Source organism: Somniosus microcephalus, unplaced genomic scaffold, assembly GCF_052327205.1.
Source record: "Somniosus microcephalus isolate GS21.2 unplaced genomic scaffold, FLI_Smic_1.0 unresolved_chr7, whole genome shotgun sequence".
In the NCBI taxonomy this organism is placed as follows: domain Eukaryota; kingdom Metazoa; phylum Chordata; class Chondrichthyes; order Squaliformes; family Somniosidae; genus Somniosus; species Somniosus microcephalus.
Genome location: NW_028225185.1, coordinates 9,915,734 through 9,935,701, shown reverse-complemented (window position 1 = coordinate 9,935,701; position 19,968 = coordinate 9,915,734). Strand labels below are relative to the sequence as shown.

The 19,968-nt window shown below is 53.6% G+C and overlaps 1 protein-coding gene across 1 annotated transcript; it reads left to right on the top strand.

Annotated features, from left to right (window-relative positions):
- The first annotated feature begins 1,037 nt into the window (after positions 1 to 1,037).
- Positions 1,038 to 19,209, top strand: glmp (glycosylated lysosomal membrane protein). The gene is made up of 6 exons (XM_085978592.1): positions 1,038 to 1,146; positions 7,509 to 7,781; positions 10,106 to 10,303; positions 11,432 to 11,650; positions 15,700 to 15,980; positions 17,795 to 19,209. The coding sequence occupies exons 1-6, from the start codon at positions 1,069 to 1,071 to the stop codon at positions 17,964 to 17,966; spliced, it is 1,221 nt and encodes a 406-aa protein (XP_085834718.1). The 5' UTR covers positions 1,038 to 1,068; the 3' UTR covers positions 17,967 to 19,209.
- The last annotated feature ends 759 nt before the right edge of the window (positions 19,210 to 19,968 follow it).

Below are 19,968 nucleotides of genomic sequence, written 5' to 3'. Positions count from 1 at the left end.
CAGATAGAGGGCATTTCGGCCCATCGAGCCTGCACCGACACATATCCCACCCAATCCCCGTAACCCCTACACCAACACATATCCCACCCTATCCCCGTAACCCCACGTATTTAATCCCCCTAACACTAAGGGTCAATTTTTATCATAGCCAATCAACCTAACCCGCACATCTTTGGACTGTGGGAGGAAACCGGAGCACCCGGAGAAAACCCACGCAAACACGGGGAGAATGTGCAAACTCCACACAGACAGTCACCCGAGGCCGGATTCGAACCCGGGTCCCTGGCGCTGTGAGGCAACAGTGCTAACCACTATGCCACCGTGCAGGGTATTGGTGAGGCCACACCTGGAATACTGTGTGCAGTTTTGGTTTCTATATTTAAGAAAAGATATACTTGCTCTCGAGGCGGTTCAGAGAAGGTTCACTCGGTTGATTCCAGAGATGAGGGGGTTGATGTATGAGGAAAGGTTGAGTAGGTTGGGCCTCTACTCATTGGAGTTCAGAAGAATGAGAGGCGATCTTATCGAAACATGTAAGATTGTGAGGGGGCTTGATCGGGTGGATGCGGGGAGGATGTTTCCACTGATGGGTGAGACTAGAATTAGGGGGCATAATCTTAGAATAAGGGGCTGCCCTTTCAAAACTGAGATGAGGAGAAACTTCTTCACTCAGAGGGTAGTAAATCTATGGAATTTGCTACCCCAGAGAGCTGTGGAAGCTGCAACATTAAATAAATTTAAAACGGAGATAGACATTTTCCTAGCAGATAAGGGAATTAGGGGTTACGGGGAGAGGGCAGGGAAGTGGACGTGAGTCTAGGTTCGGATCAGCCATGATCCTATTGAATGGCGGAGCAGGCCCGAGGGGGCCGTATGGCCTACTCCTGCTCCTATTTCTTATGTTCTTATGTTCCTGTTCAGTAAGTGCAGGTTGGTGAGATTTTGAACATTGAGCCTGTTAGAATTCGAGGTGGTCGGGGGGAAGTGCTGACTTTAAGAGCGCCTTTGCCTTTAAGAGCAGCCGCGCCTTTAAGAGAGCGAGTCAGCTGACCCGGCGGTGTAACAGACATGGCCGCGTTGGTTACATTGTTGTTTTCTGCCTGGCTTGTTACATTGCACCCGGCGTGGTGCGTTTACCGCAGACAGGTAAAGGTGGGGCTGGGCTGGACGCCTAAAATCTACAGCATTGGGCAGACAGGGAGCTTTTCAACCCCAACCTCAGCCAGCTGGAGCAGAGCCTGTGCCGCAATGGGAGTTGGAGGGAGGAGGAGGAAAGAGACATTCTGAATTTATTTCTAACCAGTCCTGTTAGTATATTGTGCCCTTTTTAAAAAAAAAAAAAAATCTTTATATCCAGCCAGAGTTGTGCACTCGCCTGGTCCAGTGACTTGTCCCCTCACCCAAACAGCGGGTTAGTATTTATCCAGGGTAATGTGTCTCACTCTGAATGAAATGCTGTAAATTTAATCGCCACCCCTCTCAGTTTGTTAAAGGGATGGTTGCATGGTGAAAATCCCCCCCCCCCCCCCTTCACACCACCCCACAAGGTCCCAGGTTTCATCGCCTCAGTCTGTGCTGATTTCAACTCAGAATGGATAGGGTCGCTCTCAGTACCCTTGGGTTGATGACCATGGGGAGAAGATCGCCTGGGGTTCCTGCTCCTGGCACCTAGACGGTGCTTCGTGCTGGGAAAATATGCCTCCCTGGCTGGAGAGTCTAGAACCAGGGGGCACAGTCTCAGGATAAGGGGTCGGCCATTTAGGACTGAGACGAGGAGGAATTTCTTCACTCAGGGTGGTGAATCTTTGGAATTCTCTACCCCAGAGGGCTGTGGATGCTGAGTCATTGAGTATATTCAACATAGAAAGATAGGAGCAGGAGTAGGCCATTCGGCCCCTCGAGCCTGCTCCGCCATTCAATGAGATCATGGCAGATCATCCAAATTCAGTACCCTGTCCCTGCCTTCTCCCCATATCCCTTGATCCCTTTAGCCTTAAGAAATATATCCAACTCCTTCTTGAATCTCAAGACAGAGATCGATAGATTTTTGGACTCTCGTGGAATCGAGGGATATGGAGATCGGGCGGGGAAAGTGGAGTTGAGGTCGATGATCAGCCATGATCTTATTGAATGGCGGCGCAGGCTCGAGGGGCCGAATGGCCGACTCCTGCTCCTATTCCTTATGTTCCGCTGCTAGAGCGGGACTGGACTCTGTTTTAATGGAACGCCCGCCAGCATTGACAGTTGTGACTCTGGTGTGTGAAGAATGGCTAGTCGGTCATTGGCGGGGAGGGAGGTGTTTGTCACTTGACCGGCGGGAAGATTGTGGGACGAGGGGACGGAATTTGTTCGGAGGGAGTTGCTTGTAACTGATGCATTGTGGAATTTTTTTTTTAATGTGAATCCCACTGAACTCACACTCTGTTGTTGGCGGAGCTGTCTTGCAGTGTATGTAAAGGTTGGAGGTTTATGTTGCAGTGCTGGCAGGATATCTGTTGGGCTGGTGCAGGGCTAAGGCTTATTTACAGATATTAAGCTCCTGTTGTAGGCTGACGCTTCAGTGCCAGTACTGAGGGAGCGCTGCATTGTCAGAGGGGCAGTACTGAAGGAGCACTGCACTGTCGGAGGGGCGGGTACTGAGGGAGCGCCGCACTGTCGGAGGGGCAGTACTGAGGGAGCACCGCACTGTCGGAGGGGCGGTACTGAGGGAGCGCTGCGCTGTCGGAGGGGCGACACTGAGGGGAGCGCCGTGCTGTCGGAGGGGCAGTACTGAGGGAGCGCTGCGCTGTCGGAGGGGCAGTACTGAGGGAGCGCTGCGCTGTCGGAGGGGCAGTACTGAGGGAGCGCTGCGCTGTCGGAGGGGCAGTACTGAGGGAATGCTGTACTGTCGAGGGGCAGTACTGAGGGAGCGCGGTACTGAGGGAGCGCCGCACTGTCTGAGGTGTCGTCTTTCGGGTGAGATGTTAAACCGAGGCCCTGTCTGCCCCCTCCATGTAAAAGATCCCACGGCCACTACTGGAAGAAGAGCAGGGGGAGCTCTTTCCCCCCCCCCCCCCCCCCCCCCCCCCCAACCCCGGTGTCCTGGGGCCAATATTTATCCCTCAACAACAACATTTAAAAAATGTATTGACTGGTCATTTATCTCATTTGCTGTTTGGGATCTTGCTGTGTGTAAATTGGCTATCGCGTTTTTCTACATTACAACAGTGACTACAATTCAGGAGTCTTGATTGAAGCGCTTAGGGCTGCCCTGAGAATGTGGAAGGCGCTATTGAAAGGCACATTCATTCTATCTGCATTCTCGGATACGATCACGTCTCGGATACAAGGTCGGGTTTGCATTGCTACCGCGCCTTTCCCAAATTCAGGACGTCCCAAAGCGTTTTCCATCTGATGAAGCCCTTTTTGGATCGCAGTCACGGTTATAATGTAGGAAACGCAGCAGCCAATTTGTGCACAGCAAGCTCCCACAAACAGCAATGTGATGAGGACCAGATAATGGTGTTGGTTCAAGGTTAAATATTGGCCCAGGACACCGGGGAGAACTCGCCCCCTGCTCTTCTTTTGAAATAGTGGCCTTGGGATCTTTTGTTGGGGCACCCCCGCGCCCCCCCCCCCCCCTCCGCTCATGTTAACTCCCTTGCTGGTGTACATATCGTGGTCAAGGGATATGGGAGAAAGCGGGGACAGGGTACTGAATTTGGATGATCAGCCACGATCTCATTGAATGGCGGAGCAGGCTCGAGGGGCCGAATGGCCGACTCCTGCTCCTATCTTCTATGTGACTCACCCATTCTTGGGTGAGCCTTGGCTGCAAGAGTCAGTTTGAGAATGGAGGGCTTTGCAGTGGAATCTGATCCCATCCTTAGCACACAAGAATTAGGAGCAGGAGTCGGCCATTCGGCCCCTCGAGCTTGCTCTGCCATTCAATAAGATCATGGCTGATCTTCGACCTCAACTCCACTTTCCCACCCGATCCCCATATCCCTCGATTCCCCGAGAGTCCAAAAATCTCTCGATCTCAGCCTTGAATATACTCAACGACTGAGCCTCCACAGCCCTCTGGGCAGAGAATTCCAAAGATTCACCGCCCTCTGAGTGAAGAAATTCCTCCTCATCTCAGTCCTAAATGGCCGACCCCTTATCCTGAGACTGTGACCCCTGGGCAGACACGGTGGCATAGTGGTTAGCACTGTTGCCTCACAGCACCAGGGACCCGGGTTCGAATCTGGCCTCGGGCGACTGTCTGTGTGGAGTTTGCACATTCTCCCCGGTTTGCGTGGGTTTCCTCCGGGTGCTCCGGTTTCCTCCCCACAGTCCAAAGATGTGCAGGTTAGGTTGATTGGCTATGATAAAATTGACCCTTAGTGTTAGGGGGATTAAATATGTGGGGTTTACGGGGATAGGGTGGGATATGTGTTGGTGTAGGGGTTACGGGGATCGGGTGGGATGTGTGTCGGTGCAGGCTCGATGGGCCGAAATGGCCTCTATCTGCACTGTGGGGTTTCTGTGATTTCTGTGATTCTGTGATAGACTCTCCAGCCAGGGGGGAAACAACCTCTCCGCATCTACCCTGTCAATACCCCCCCCTCAGAATCTTGTATGTTTCAATGAGATCACCTCTCATTCTTCTGAACTCCAGAGAGTATCGGCTCAATCTACACAATCTCTCCTCATAGGACAGCCCTCTCGTCCCTTGTCTGACATCCACTCCACTTCCAGCGGGACTAGCTGGGGTCAGGACTGGGAGCCCTCGCCCTAACCCCAGGGGCCCTTCTGCCAACATCAGCCCCTCTCTCGTGTGCAAGAGCTCACTCCACACGGGCATCGGACCAGCGAGACTAGCGAATCTGTGAGATTCGTTCGACCAGGGAGGGCTAAGAGCAGATCTAATGGAGGCGCTCGAAATTACGAGAGTAAGGGTAGGCGGACGGGGTAAAATATTTCTACTAGTCTGAGAGTCGGTAACAAGAGGGCATAAAGGAAGTGGATAATCATATTTGAAAATGAAAATTTTAAAGGGTATGTGGGCGGGGCGTGGGAAATGGCAGAGGCATGAGATAAGGGGAGAGATCTTTCAGTGAGAGGGCATGGGTGATGGGCCAAATGGGGAAAGGGCAGGGGACTGGGATTAAGGGGAGAGGACATGGGCGATGGGCAGAATGGCCTCTTCCAGGGCTGTATGATTCTGTGATTTGTATTTCCACGGCCTGAAGGCGAATCCTGTGGAGGCGGTGGTGGAGGACGATGAGTCGGAGGAGAGCGAGGCGAGCGGGGAGGAGAAGCCAAGGTAGGGAGCCCTCTCTCTCTCACTTTCACTTTCTCTCTCTCTCTCTCTCTCTCTTTTCTCCCCCCCCCTCCCCCCCCCCTTCCTTCCCCCCCCCCTTCCTTCCCCCCCCCCCTCCTCCCTTCCCCCCCTCCCTTCAAAGTCTCAAATTGTTTCCTAGTTCATCTGCTGATCCCAGGGCCTGCACTGGTACTAGGGGGGGGGGGGGGGGCGGTGGAGGAGGAAGAAGGGTCCCTGCTCTGTACTCAGTTGGGGCTGCTACACTTGACCTCTCGCGTGCGTCTGGGTTAGAAATGGGAAGGGTTGGAGGAATGAGAGAATCAGCCCAGATTCCCAGTGTGTGTGTGTATGTGTGGATGGCTGAGAGAACAGGAATAGGGCCTGATTGCGATGCCCCCTGTAGTCGAATAGCCTCCCCACACCGCATCGGCCTAGATATTCGAGGAAGTGTGAATAGCCACCTGGGCTATACAGAACTGTACCTCGGCACAGGTCTGCACCTCCTTTTTATTTGTTTATGGGATGTGGGCGTCGCTGGCAAGGCCGGCATTTATTGCCCATCCCTAGTTGCCCCTTGAGAAGGTGGTGGTGAGCCGCCTTCTTGAACCGCTGCAGTCCGTGTGGTGAAGGTGCTCCCACAGTGCTGTTAGGGAGGGAGTTCCAGGATTTTGACCCAGCGACGATGAAGGAACGGCCCGATATACTTCCAAGTCAGGATGGTGTGTGACTTGGAGGGGAACTTGGAGGAGGTGGTGGTGTCCCCGTGCGCCTGCTGCCCTTGTCCTTCTAGGTGGAAGAGGTGGCGGGTTTGGGAGGTGCTGCCGAAGAAGCCTTGGCGAGTTGCTGCAGTGCATCTTGTAGATGGTACACACTGCAGCCACGGTGCGCCGGTGGTGGAGGGAGTGAATGTTTAAGGTGGTGGATGAGGTGCCAATCAAGCGGGCTGCTTTGTCCTGGGTTGTGTCGAGCTTCTTGTGTTGTTGGAGCTGCACTCATCCAGGCAAGTGGAGAGTATTCCATCACACTCCTGACTTGTGCCTTGTAGATGGTGGAAAGGCTTTGGGGAGTCAGGAGGTGAGACACTCGCCGCAGAATACCCAGCCTCTGACCTGCTCTTGTTGCCACAGTATTTATGTGGCTGGTCCAGTTAAGTTTCTGGTCAATGGTGACCCCCAGGATGTTGATTCCGTGTTGTGTGGGAGTGGGAAACTCTGCTGCCCTGTGTCCTAACTCGCACCGAGTCCCGTTCACCCATCACCCCCTGTGCTCGCTGACCTACATTGGCTCCCGATCCGGCAACACCTCGATTTTAAAAATTCTCATCCTCGTGTTCAAATCCCTCCATGGCCCTCGCCCCCTCCCTATCTCTGTAACCTCCTCCAGCCCCACAACCCTCCGACATCTCGGCGCTCCTCCAATTCTGGCCTCTCGCGCATCCCCCGATTTCCATCGCTCCACCACTGGCGGCCGTGCCTTCAGCCGCCTGGGGCCCCGAGCCCTGGAATTCCCTCCCTAAACCTCTCCACCTCTCTCTCCTCCTTTAAGACGCTCCTTAAAACCGACCTCTTTGACGAGGAACAGCACCTCATCTTCCGATTAGGCAGTCTGCAGCCTTCCGGACTCAATATCGAGTTCAACAATTTCAGATCATAAGCTGGGCCCCCATTTCATTTTCTCTTGTATTTGTTCCCCTCCTTTCCCCCCCCCCCCCTTTCCTTTTGTTTCTCTCTCACACCTGGCAGCTATCTTTTGCCCTGCCAGTACACTTTACACCTAATCCCAGCCTATTACCGTCTCGTCTAGCTTCTAATCTCTTTTACTTCTTTTGTTTCTTTTATTCTTTTGTCCGATCGCAGCCCTGCCTTCGATCTAGTTTCTTTTCTTTCCAGTTTTGAAGAAGGGTCCAACCCGAAACGTCAACTCAAATTTCTCTCCACGGATGTTGCCTGACCTGCTGAGTTTTTCCAGCTTTTTTTGCTGTTATTTCGGATTTCCAACATCTGCAGTATTTTGCTATCGTACTACTCTTTGACCAAGCGTTTGGTCACCTGTCCCTAAAAGCTCCTTATGTGGCTCGGTGTCAAATTTTGTCGGATTAACACTCCTGTGAAGCACCTTGGGACGTTTTACTACATTGAAGGATAAATACAAGTTGTTGAATCACTGGCTGATCATTGATGTTTCTCTCTGGTTTTTTTTACTCTCTCTCTCTCTCTCTCAGGTTTCCTTCGAGTATAATCCTGGAAGGAATAGTTCGGTCGCCTCTCCCGGTGATCCGAACGTGCTCCATGTGCGGGCGGTTGGCCGCAATGACACGATCCACTACCTCTGGAGCACGCTGGGGGCTCCCACCGTCCTGCTGGTCTACACCAGCAGCCCCAGCAGCTCGCTGCACATCAACTGGACCCGGCTGGCACTGAAGGACCCATCCCGCGCTGTGCGCATCGAGCCCGCCGAGGCGGTCGTCTATTCCACTGCTGTTATTTTCTCCCGGGTAAGTATAGGAACAGGAAGAAGCCATTCAGCCCCTCGAGCCTGCTCCGCAATTCAAGAAAGGCCTCCCGTTTAAACAGCGCCTTTCACCACCTCGGGACGTCCCAAACGCTTTACAGCCAATGAAGTACTTTTTGTTTGAAGTGTTGTAATGTAGGGAACGTGGCAGCCAATTTGCGCACAGCAAGCTCCCACAAACAGCAATAATGGCCGGATCATGTTTTAGTGATGTTGGTTGAGGGATTAATATTGGCCCCAGGACACCGGGGAGAACTCCCCCCTGCTTTTCTTCGAAATAATGTCCGTGCGATCTTTTACATCCACCTGTGAGGGCAGACGGGGCCTCGGTTTAACGTCTCATCTGAAAGACGGCACCTCCGACGGTGCGGCGCTCCCTCGGTACCGCCCCCCCGACAGTGCGGCGCTCCCTCGGTACTGCTCCTCCGACGGTGCGGCGCTCCCTCGGTACTGCCCCTCCGACAGTGCGGCACTCCCTCGATACTGCCCCTTCGACAGTGCGGCGCTCCCTCAGTACCGCCCCCCCGACAGTGCGGCGCTCCCTCGGTACTGCTCCTCCGACGGTGCGGCGCTCCCTCGGTACTGCCCCTCCGACGGTGCGGCGCTCCCTCGGTACCGCCCCCCCGACAGTGCGGCGCTCCCTCGGTACTGCTCCTCCGACGGTGCGGCGCTCCCTCGGTACTGCCCCTCCGGTGCGGCACTCCCTCGATACTGCCCCTTCGACAGTGCGGCGCTCCCTCAGTACCGCCCCTCCGACAGTGCAGCACGGGACTGACGATGATGACAACTTGGATTTGTATCGCGCCTTTAAGAGGTCCAATAATTTGATTAGTTTGAGTTCGAAGGGGCTCTGGCCAAGATGCCGGGCTGCAGCCTTTGTGTTAAGAGATTGCACTGGGCACAGCCATTTTTAAATTTGTTTACCCTGTCTATCTGAAGTCATGTAATGCACAATGCCAAAACCACCTTGTATCTTATCGCCTGTCCAATGCAGGATGTTTCTTCCCTTATCGGAGAAATATTGACCAAACTTTTGCAATGGTGCCTGTACAAAGGTAAATCTAAGACTATCGAAAGAGATTTCAGGCTGTATGTACATAAGACAACTGGAGTCAGTCAAATCACTAACCAAAGGCTACGAAGCTGAGGTAATTATTGTCAGAGGGAGGAGCCTGGATAAAGCTGGGGAATGATACCAGATTCCTGCCCCTGTGTCCATTATTCTGCCGTTGGTGCTGTTTAATTTGAGCCATCTGCCAGTTAATCTGAGTGGGACCCCACACTCGCCGCCTGTGTGTTTTCCAAGGCAGCTTCAAGCTCTCGCCTTTGCCTCACCTTAGCGGGCATTCTTTGTGCTAGAAATTTGACCGCGGAGGGCATCGCAGCCAAGCTTGATCCTGTCCTCTGCCGAAAACTCTCATCCTCGTTTTCAAATCCCTCCGTGACCTCGACCCTCTCTCTCCCCTCGTCCCCCCCCCTCCCTATCTCTCTAACTTCCTTCAGCCCCACAACACTCCGAGATCTCTGTGTTGCTCCAATTCTGGCCTCTTGCGCATCCCCCGATTTCCATCGCTCCACCATTGGCGGCCGTGCCTTCAGCCGCCTGGGCCCCGAGCTCTGGAATTCCCTCCCTAAACCTCTCCGCCTCTCTCTCTCTCTCCTTTAAGACGCTCTTTACAACCTACCTCTTTGACCAAGCTTTTGGTCACCTGCCCTAATATCTCCTTATGTGGCTTGGTGTCAAATTTTGTTAGATAATCGCTCCAGTGAAGCACCTCGGGACCTTTTGCTATGTTGTTGGCTACAGTTGCACCTTTGAGGAGGGGAAGAGGGGGTGGTCACTGATCGGTGAGCGGGAATCCTGGCTGGTTTATTCCCAATTTGTTTGGCCCCTCTGAGAGCAGACGACATGGGACCCTGCTGATCACTGCAATCCAGTAGTAGTCTGTACCATACCTTCGGCATAGTCCATCTGAAGTAGCTTCCCCCGCCCCCCCCCCCCCCCCCCCCAGGCGCCCTGGGATATTTGGGGTCAATTGTATTGCTCCCCAACACCACCCCTGGTTCAGGTGCACGAGACACACATTTCCCCCTCCCCCAAAGTAGGTGCACCCATGCAAAGACATCATCAGGCTTGGTTGTGCTGCCCCCCACGGTCAAATAGTCCGGGAATTTGAGCTGGCCCCTTCCTGGGCAGAGCATTAGGCAATCTCTCTGAGATATTTGGCTGGGTGTGGGATGTTTTCCTGGGGGAGTGCGATTCGGTGTTTCAGCCTGTTTTTTTTTCTATTTCTCCCCGTGTTCCAGGTGTTTGAGTACGATGACGTGAACAACACGGCCGACCTCTCTCGGGTGCCAGACAGCGGCTTCTACCCCACCTATCAGCTGGAGGGCTTCGCCTGGGACGATGTCAACGCCACCTTGAACTGCAGCACGCTGACAGCCCAGCTCCGGGGCCGCAACGCCACGGGCCAGCTATTCAGCAACGGCAGCATCACATTCCGGGTAGGTGTGGATTGGCAGCGTGGGTGGGGGGGGAGGGGTTGTGGCTGACAATGCGTGTGAGTCACCGGGAACGGCACGGCGCCTGGCTCCAATGCCGCTGCGTCAGTACATCGCTCTCTGCTAGTCCCTATTGCAAGTGAACACCTCCTCCACACACTGGCTCTGTTGGGGAACTGTTCCCCGGTGTGTTACTGGCAGAGATCCTGCAGTAAAGTCCCACAAGGCTGGAATGTGGTGCTCCCCCATGCTAAATAGTCTGTCTGCCCCAGAGTCTAAGGGATGCGACACAAGAGGTCGATCTGACCTCGGGAGAGATCAGCGTCGAGGGAGCTTTGCTCTGTATCTAACCCGTGCTGTACCTGCCCTGGGAGTGTTTGATGGGACAGTGCAGAGGGAGCTTTACTCTGTATCTCACCCGTGCTGTACCTGCCCTGGGAGTGTTTGATGGGACAGTGTAGAGGGAGCTTTACTCTGTATCTCACCCGTGCTGTACCTGCCCTGGGAGTGTTTGATGGGACAGTGTAGAGGAAGCTTTACTCTGTATCTAACCCATGCTGTACCTGCCCTGGGAGTGTTTGATGGGACAGTGTAGAGGAAGCTTTACTCTGTATCTAACCCGTGCTGTACCTGCCCTGGGAGTGTTTGATGGGACAGTGTAGAGGGAGCTTTACTCTGTATCTAACCCGTGCTGTACCTGCCTTGGGAGTGTTTGATGGGACAGTGTAGAGGGAGCTTTACTCTGTAACTAACCCATGCTGTACCTGCCCTGGGAGTTTTTGATGGGGACAGTGTAGAGGGAGCTTTACTCTGTATCTAACCTGTGCTGTACCTGCCCTGGGAGTGTTTGATGGGGACAGTGTAGAGGGAGCTTTACTCTGTATCTAACCCGTGCTGTACCTGCCCTGGGAGTGTTTGATGGGACAGTGTAGAGGGAGCTTTACTCTGTATCTAACCCGTGCTGTACCTGCCCTGGGAGTGTTTGATGGGACAGTGTAGGGGGAGCTTTACTCTGTATCTAACCCGTGCTGTACCTGCCCTGGGAGTGTTTGCTGATGAATGTGGGACATACGATTTCCAGAGCCCCCAGTAACTGACTTGTGATTGCTGCTCCCCATTGAATTCTTTCAGATCGCAGCTTTCGAAGCCTCTGGTCGCGGTCCCGTTCTCCCTCGCCTGTTGCACACGGCCAACAGCTCGAAGCTGGAGTTTGTCATCGACGGGGTCGAGCCGCGCGGGAACAAGTCCCGCTTCGGCCTGGAGCTGGTGGTGCTGGAGGCGGAGGGGGTGAGGCGCGAAGTGAGGGTCTGCCACACCATCGACGATGAGTACACGCCCAGCATCTTCCAGGTACCGATCAGTCGGGGCTCCTGCTCGTCATCCGGTCGATGCGGGTTCAGCGCAAGGTCGGGCGCGGCTGTATATGGGAGTAAGGCCGGCATTTATTGCCCATCCCTAATTGCCCCTTGAGAAGGTGGTGGTGAGCCGCCGCCTTGAACCGCTGCAGTCCCGTGTGGTGAAGGTGCTCCCACAGTGCTGTTAGGGAGGGAGCTCCAGGATTTTGACCCAGCGACGATGAAGGACCGGCCGATATATTTCCAAGTCAGGATGGTGTGTGACTTGGAGGGGAACTTGGAGGTGGTGGTGTTCCCATGCGTCTGCTGCCCTTGTCCTTCTAGGTGGAAGAGGTGGCGGGTTTGGGAGGTGCTGCCGAAGAAGCCTTGGCGAGTTGCTGCAGTGCATCTTGTAGATGGTACACACTGCAGCCACGGTGCGCCGGTGGTGGAGGGAGTGAATGTTTAAGGCGGTGGATAGGATGCCAATCAAGCGGGCTGCTTTGTCCTGGATGGTGTCGAGCTTCTTGAGTGTTGTTGGAGCTGCACTCATCCAGGCAAGTGGAGAGTATTCCATCACACTCCTGACTTAGTCATCGAGTTATACAGCACAGAAAGAGGCCCTTCAGCCCATCATGTCCGCGCCGGCCATCAAGCCCTGTCTATTCTAATCCCATTTTCCAGCACTTGGTCCGTAGCCTTGTATGCTACGGCGTTTCAAGTGCTCATCTAAATGCTTCTTGAATGTTGAGGGTTCCTGCCTCTACCACCCTTTCAGGCAGTGAGTTCCAGATTCCAACCATCCTCTGGGTGAAAAAGTTCTTCCTCAAATCCCCTCTAAACCTCCTGCCCCTTACCTTGAAACTATGCCCCCTGGTTATTGACCCCTCTACTAAAGGGGAAAAGTTCCTTTCTATCTACCCTATCTATGCCCATCATCATTTTGTACACCTCAATCAGGTCCCCCCTCAGCCTTCTCTGCTCCAAGGAAAACAACCCCAGCCCGTCCAGTCTCTCTTCATAGCTGAAGCGCTCCAGCCCAGGTAACATCCTGGTGAATCTCCTCGGCACCCTCTCCAAAGCAATCACATCCTTCCTATAGTGTGGCGACCAGAACTGTACACAGTATTCCAGCTGTGGCCTAACTAGCGTTTTGTACAGCTCCATCATAACCTCCCTGCTCTTATATTCTATGCCTCGGCTAATGAAGGCAAGTATCCCATATGCCTTTTTAACCACCTTATCCACCTGTTCTGCTGCCTCCAGGGATCTATGTACATGCACACCAAGGTCCATCTGATCCTCTGTCCTTCCTAGGGTCCTACCATTCATTGTGTATTCCCTTGCCTTGTTAGTCCTCCCAAAATGCATCACCTCACACTTTTCAGGGTTAAATTCCATTTGCCACTGTTCCGCCCATACGACCAACCCATCTATATCGTCCTGCAGACTGAGGCTACCCTCCTCGCTATTTACCACCCCACCAATTTTCGTGTCATCTGCGAACTTACTGATCATACCTTTAACGTTCACATCCAAATCATTAATGTAGACCACAAACAGCAAGGGACCCAGCGCCGATCCCTGCGGTACACCGCAGCATGGTGGCATAGTGGTTAGCACTGTTGCCTCACAGCGCCGGGGACCTGGGTTCGAATCCGGCCTCGGGTGACTGTGTGGAGTTTGCACATTCTCCCCGTGTTTGCGTGGGTTTCCACCGGGTGCTCCGGTTTCCTCCCACAGTCCAAAGATGTGCGGGTTAGGATGATTGGCTATGATAAATTGACCCTTAGTGTTAGGGGGGTTAAATACGTGGGGTTACGGGGATAGGGTGGGAGTTTGGATGATCAGCCATGATCACATTGAATGGCGGAGCAGGCTCGAAGGGCCGAATGGCCTACTCCTGTTCCTATCTTCAATCAAATCAAATCAAATCAAATCAAATCAACTTTTATTGTCATTGTTAGTGCACAAGTGCAGTACAACGAAATGTAGGTTTGCGGCTCCCGAGAGTGTACAATTTGGATTAGGACACTTAAACATTTCAACATACATTTGTACATATATATTAGCATAAATATGACCAGAATAAAGTGCATCGGCAGATGTGCAGGCTTTAGTGTTTATTTGTGGAGTTCAGTAGGATGACAGCCCTGGGAAAGAAGCTGTTCCTAAATCTGGTCGTACGGGTGCGAATGCATCTGTAGCGTCTTCCAGATGGTAGGAGGGCGAACAGACTGTGGCTGGGGTGGGTAGGGTCTTTGATGATGGTCCGTAGGCAGCGTTTCTGATATATATGTTCTATGGTCGGTAGCCGGGTGCCGGTAATGCGTTGGGCAGTTTTGACTACCCGCTGCAGGGCTTTCCGGTCATGGGAGCTACAGCCGCCGTACCACACCGTGATACAGTTTGTCAGGATGCTCTCTATAGTGCAGCGGTAGAAGTTAGAGAGGATCGGGGGTGACAGATTACATCCCTTCAGCCTCCTCAAGAAATATAGGCGCTGCTGGGCCTTCTTCACCAGAGAGGAGGTGTTGAGGGACCAGGAGAGGTCTTCCGTGATGTGGACTCCGAGGAACTTAAAGCTGGCCACCCTTTCCACCTCCGCCCCATTGATGTGGATGGGGGTGTGACTTCCGCCTTTGGACTTCCTGAAGTCCACGATTATTTCCTTTTGTTTTCTTGGTGTTAAGGGCCAGGTTGTTGTCGGCGCACCACTTCACGAGATGCTGGACCTCCTCCCTGTAGGCTGACTCATCGTTGTTGGTGATCTGGCCTACTACTGTGGTGTCATCTGCAAACTTGATGATGGTGTTGGAACCATGAACAGCCACACAGTCGTGGGTGAAGAGGGAGTAGAGGAGGGGGCTCAGCACACATCCTTGTGGGGCCCCCGTGTTCAGGGTCAGGGGGGGGGGAGGTGTGGTTGCCTAATTTGACAGACTGGGGTCTGTTTGTTAGGAAGTCCAGGGTCCGGTTGCAGAGGGAAGTGTTCAGGCCAAGAGTTTGGAGTTTGGTGGCCAGCTTATTGGGGACGATAGTGTTGAATGCTGAGTTGTAGTCTATAAACAACATCCTGATGTAGGTCTCCTTACCATCTAGGTGATTCAGTGCCGAGTGTAGAGCAGTAGTGATTGCATCCTCCGTTGATCTGTTTGCCCGATAGGCAAACTGGTGTTGGTCACCCTTCTTGAATACTTGTGCCTTGTAGATGGTGGAAAGGCTTTGGGGAGTCAGGAGGTGAGACACTCGCCGCAGAATACCCAGCCTCTGACCTGCTCTTGTTGCCACAGTATTTATGTGGCTGGTCCAGTTCAGTTTCTGGTCAATAGTGACCCCAGTGGAATAGCCCGTGAAAAATCTCGAACTGCACCCGTGGGAGTCAGAGATTCTTGTTTGCAATCCGTTAGGAATTGTTGGTGCCTACCTAAAGGAGGAAGGGAAGTCTAATTCTAAGCTTGCAAAATAATTGAGAAATGAAAGTCTTGCATTTCTCCAGCGCCTTGTACGACCTCGGGACGACCCAAAGCGCTTTACAGCCAATGTTGAAGTGTGGTCACTGTTGTAATGTAGGAAACACGGTAGACAATTTGCGCACAGCAAGCTCCCACAAACAGCACTGTGATAATGACCAGATCATCTATTTTAGTGATGTTGGTTGAGGGATAAATATTGGCCCCAGGACACCGGGGAGAACTCCCCCTGCTCCTCTTCCAATAGTGGCCATGGGATCTTTTATGTTCACCTGAGAAACCGAGGCCCCGTCTGCTCTAACGTCTCATCAGAAAGATGGCCCCTCCGACAGTGCGGCGCTCCCTCAGCGCCGCCCCTCCGACAGTGCGGCGCTCCCTCAGCGCCGCCCCTCCGACAGTGCGGCGCTTCCTCAGTCCTGCACTGGGAGTGTCGGCTTGGATTTTTGTGTTCAAGTCTCTGGAGTGGGACTCGAACTCACGACCTTTGGACTCCGAGGCGAGAGAGTGTGTGAGTGACGGCTCAACTAGGGGCACGTTTGTGTTGAATTGAAGGACTGATGAACTCTGAACTTTGCCCTCCCCTCCCTCTCAGATGGTCAAGCTGGTGGCGGTCGTGGAGAACGGGAGCAGAGTCGTGAGCTTCCTGCAGTGGAAACCGGTGGCCTACAGCTCCCCGAGGGCCTTCCGGGAGGACTCCATGCCTTCCCGGCACTACGGCCTGCGGGAGGGCCGCAACATGAGCCTGCCGACCTCCAGCCTCGCCTACGCCTTCTTCGGAGCCGGCCTGCGCGGCGGGACCCGCGTGGCAGCCATCAACATCTCCTTTGGGAGCGCCGGCGGGGAGCTCTACAACTCCAGTCGCTACATCAGCTGGTGAGGGGCCTGGGGCGGGGAATTGAGTCGGGCAAAGCCTGGGGCCGAGAGTGGAGAGGGCCCATGGGTCGAAGTCAAAGAGAGCCAATCAGGAGCTGAGGAAAGCGGGGAAGTGGCGGCTTGGCTCGAACAGAAGAACGTAAGAAACAGGAGCAGGAATAGGCCCCTCGGGCCTGCTCCGCCATTCAATAATGTTGTGGAGTGTTTTAAACCAACACTCGACGCAAGGTTTTCCGATCGATAATCAAGTTGTCTTTATTGTACCGGTGGGGAGACAGTCTGCACTGTCTTTAGCCAGACTTCTCCAAATTGTTACAGCAAACACTACATTTTTATACATTCAAATAAGCACGGCAGCCTCATACACAATTCATTCCCGCAACCTGATTGGACCTTGGCCCGCATGCATCTTCACTGATTGGTTGCCTATGCCGCGTTACATTAAAGTGCCGCCTTTATTATTGGAAAGGTAATATGTCCGTTATCCCACGCAGCACCGACCCAGGATCCGTCCTGGGACTTTGCCTGTGGTTTTTTTCCTTCATTCTAGGGATGTGGGCGTCGCTGGCAAGGCCAGCATTTATTGCCCATCCCTAGTTGCCCCTTGAGAAGGTGGTGGTGAGCCGCCGCAGTCCCGTGTGGTGAAGGTGCTCCCACAGTGCTGTTAGGGAGGGAGTTCCAGGATTTTGACCCAGCGACGATGAAGGAACGGCCCGATAGATTTCCAAGTCAGGATGGAGGGGAACTTGGAGGTGGTGGTGTTCCCATGCGCCTGCTGCCCTTGTCCTTCCAGGTGGAAGAGGTGGCGGGTTTGGGAGGTCTCTGTCTGTGTGTCTCTCGCTCTCTCGCGCGCTCTGTGTGTGTGTCTCGCTCTCGCTCTCTGTCTCTGTCTCTGTGTGTCTCTGTCTCTGTGTGTCTCTCGCTCTCTGTGTCTCTCGCTCTCTCGCGCGCTCTGTGTGTGTGTCTCGCTCTCGCTCTCTGTCTCTGTCTGTGTGTGTCTCTCGCTCTCGCTCTCTGTCTCTGTCTGTGTGTGTCTCTCGCTCTCTGTGTCTCTCGCTCTGTGGGTCTCTGTGTGTGTCTCTCGCTCTCGCTCTCTGTCTCTGTCTGTGTGTGTCTCTCGCTCTCTGTGTCTCTCGCTCTGTGGGTCTCTGTGTGTGTCTCTCGCTCTCGCTCTCTGTCTCTGTCTGTGTGTGTCTCTCGCTCTCTGTGTCTCTCGCTCTGTGGGTCTCTGTGTGTGTCTCTCGCTCTCGCTCTCTGTCTCTGTCTGTGTGTGTCTCTCGCTCTCTGTGTCTCTCGCTCTGTGGGTCTCTGTGTGTGTCTCTCGCTCTCTCGCGCGCTCTGTGTGTGTGGCTCTCGCTCTCGCTCTCTGTCTCTGTCTGTGTGTGTCTCTCGCTCTGTGGGTCTCTGTGTGTCTCTCGCTCTCTGTGTCTCGCTCTGTGGGTCTCTGTGTGTGTCTCTCGCTCTCTCGCGCGCTGTGTGTGGCTCTCGCTCTCTGTCTCTGTCTGTGTGTGTCTCTCGCTCTGTGTTTCTCTCGCGCTCTCTCTCTGTGTCTCCCGCTCTCTGTCTGTGTGTCTCTCGCTTGCTCTCTGTCTCTGTGTGTCTCTCTCGCCCTCTGTCGCTGTCTGTGTGTGTCTCTCGCGCTCGCTCTCTCTGTCTGTGTGTGTCTCGCACGCTCTGTCTGTCTGTGTGTTTCTGCCCCTTGGGAGATGTAAGGAGAGGCGGCGGCGAATGTGAGTCCATCAGATCTGACTGGCTGACCACAAGACTGGGCGATCCATAATTGACCTTTCACCTCCTGCCCTCTCCCCTCACAGGTCTGCCCTGATTGGATACGGAGAGCCGCCGGAGGACTCGTTCTCGGTGCTGGTGATCGCCATCATGGCGGTGGGACTGGGGCTGCCTGCCCTGTTGCTGCTGATCGGAGGGGCCGTCGTCTGCACCGCGCACAGGAAGCGAATACCCCACGGCTACGAGCCGGTCAACTAAGCGACTCGAGGGGCCGACGGATGAAATGCACTTTAATGCCGGATAGTTTCCCGCCCCTCCCTTCCTGTGTGACCTCTGCCTCTCGGCTGGAGCGAGTGGGTCTCACCCCTTAAACTGCGGGAAACTGGCGCAATGAATGTGGGGTTCGGGGGTTTCTGCATCGAAATTTTATGTTTAAAATGTAACACTTTTTTCTTCCTGCAACTCTTCTCCCCTGCAGGGGACGGTGTAGAGGGAGCTTTACTCTGTATCTAACCCGTGCTATACCTGCCCTGGGAGTGTTTGATGGGACAGTGTAGAGGGAGCTTTACTCTGTATCTAACCCGTGCTGTACCTGCCCTGGGAGTGTTTGATGGGGACAGTGTAGAGGGAGCTTTACTCTGTATCTAACCCGTGCTGTACCTGCCCTGGGAGTGTTTGATGGGACAGTGTAGAGGGAGCTTTACTCTGTATCTAACCCGTGCTGTACCTGCCCTGGGAGTGTTTGATGGGACAGTGTAGAGGGAGCTTTACTCTGTATCTAACCCGTGCTGTACCTGCCCTGGGAGTGTTTGATGGGGACAGTGTAGAGGGAGCTTTACTCTGTATCTAACCCGTGCTGTACCTGCCCTGGGAGTGTTTGATGGGACAGTGTAGAGGGAGCTTTACTCTGTATCTAACCCGTGCTATACCTGCCCTGGGAGTGTTTGATGGGACAGTGTAGAGAGAGCTTTACTCTGTATCTAACCCGTGCTATACCTGCCCTGGGAGTGTTTGATGGGACAGTGTAGAGAGAGCTTTACTCTGTATCTAACCTGTGCTATACCTGCCCTGGGAGTGTTTGATGGGACAGTGTAGAGAGCAGCGTTTGCTGCTACTGAACCCCTGAAATGGGAGTGTTGCTGGGAATAGACTTGAAGGCAGTCGCAGCAACAGAGAAACTGGTTCTCTTCGATTGTCACTGAATTGCAGTGACCTTTTGCCTGAGTGCGGGTTATTGAGTGTTTAACCCTTACTCCACCAGGGGCGGCAAGAACCAAATCTGTCGAACTGTGGGTGCAGGTTACGTAACACGTAAATCTCGGTGATCAAACAATGGGACGGCCGATTGCCTCCTGCCTGGTTATAGGCAGAATGGCGACAGTAATTATGGCCCAGAAACGCTGGTTCAAAATTAACATTTAATTTTATCAGGAAAACGGTTTGACGTGACTTAAGTAGTTTGAACACTCGTTGTTGTCTCATTAAATGACTTTTCAGATAATGCACGATCCTGTATTTATTCAGCACCTTCAACAGTTGCGAACTGTCTCATAAGAATAAAAAGACTTGCATTTCTCCAGCGCCTTTCACCCCCTCAGGACGTCCCAAAGCGCTTTACAGCCAACGAAGTATTTTTTTTTGAAGTGTGGTCACTGTTGTAATGTAGGAAACGTGGCAGACAATTTATGCACAGCAAGCTCCCACAAACAGCAATGTGATAATGACCAGATCATCTGTTTTTAGTGATGTTGGTTGAGGGATAAATATTGGCCCCAGGACACCGGGGAGAACTCCCCCTGCTCTTCTTCCAGTAGTGGCCGTGGGATCTTTTACGTCCACCCGAGAGAGCAGACAGGGCATCGGTTTAACGTCTCTTCGAAAAGGCGGCTCCTCCGCCAGTGCGCCGCTCCGCCAGTGCGCCGCTCCCTCAGTACTGGCCTCAGGAGTGTCGGACTGGATTTTGTGATCAAATCTCCGGCCTGTGGACTCGAACCCACAAATCCTTGTGACCCGGTGTGAGCGTGCCACACACCACATCAGATAAGTAGTTGCCATGAACATGGGTTGATTTCCCCTTGTGTCTATCCTCAACAGGCTGGGGAGATGGCTCCTGCCCAGTGTGTCGTGGATTTGAAGGAACCCAGGCTCTTATTTACTCTTGAGTCTTGGCCGAAGGTCCCCACCCACCAGCGATCCCTGGCTGACGTGTTCCCAACTCTACCGCTTCCACCTACGGCTGTGGGCTGTGGATTGAGCTCTG

Excerpts from the sequence above, each read along its gene's own strand:
- glmp (XM_085978592.1), top strand. The coding sequence starts at position 1,069 with ATGGCCGCGTTGGTTACATTGTTGTTTTCTGCCTGGCTTGTTACATTG. Across the intron at positions 1,147-7,508 it reads GGTGCGTTTACCGCAGACAG|GTTTCCTTCGAGTATAATCC; the intron begins GTAAAGGTGGGG and ends TCTCTCTCTCAG. Across the intron at positions 15,981-17,794 it reads TCCAGTCGCTACATCAGCTG|GTCTGCCCTGATTGGATACG; the intron begins GTGAGGGGCCTG and ends CTCCCCTCACAG.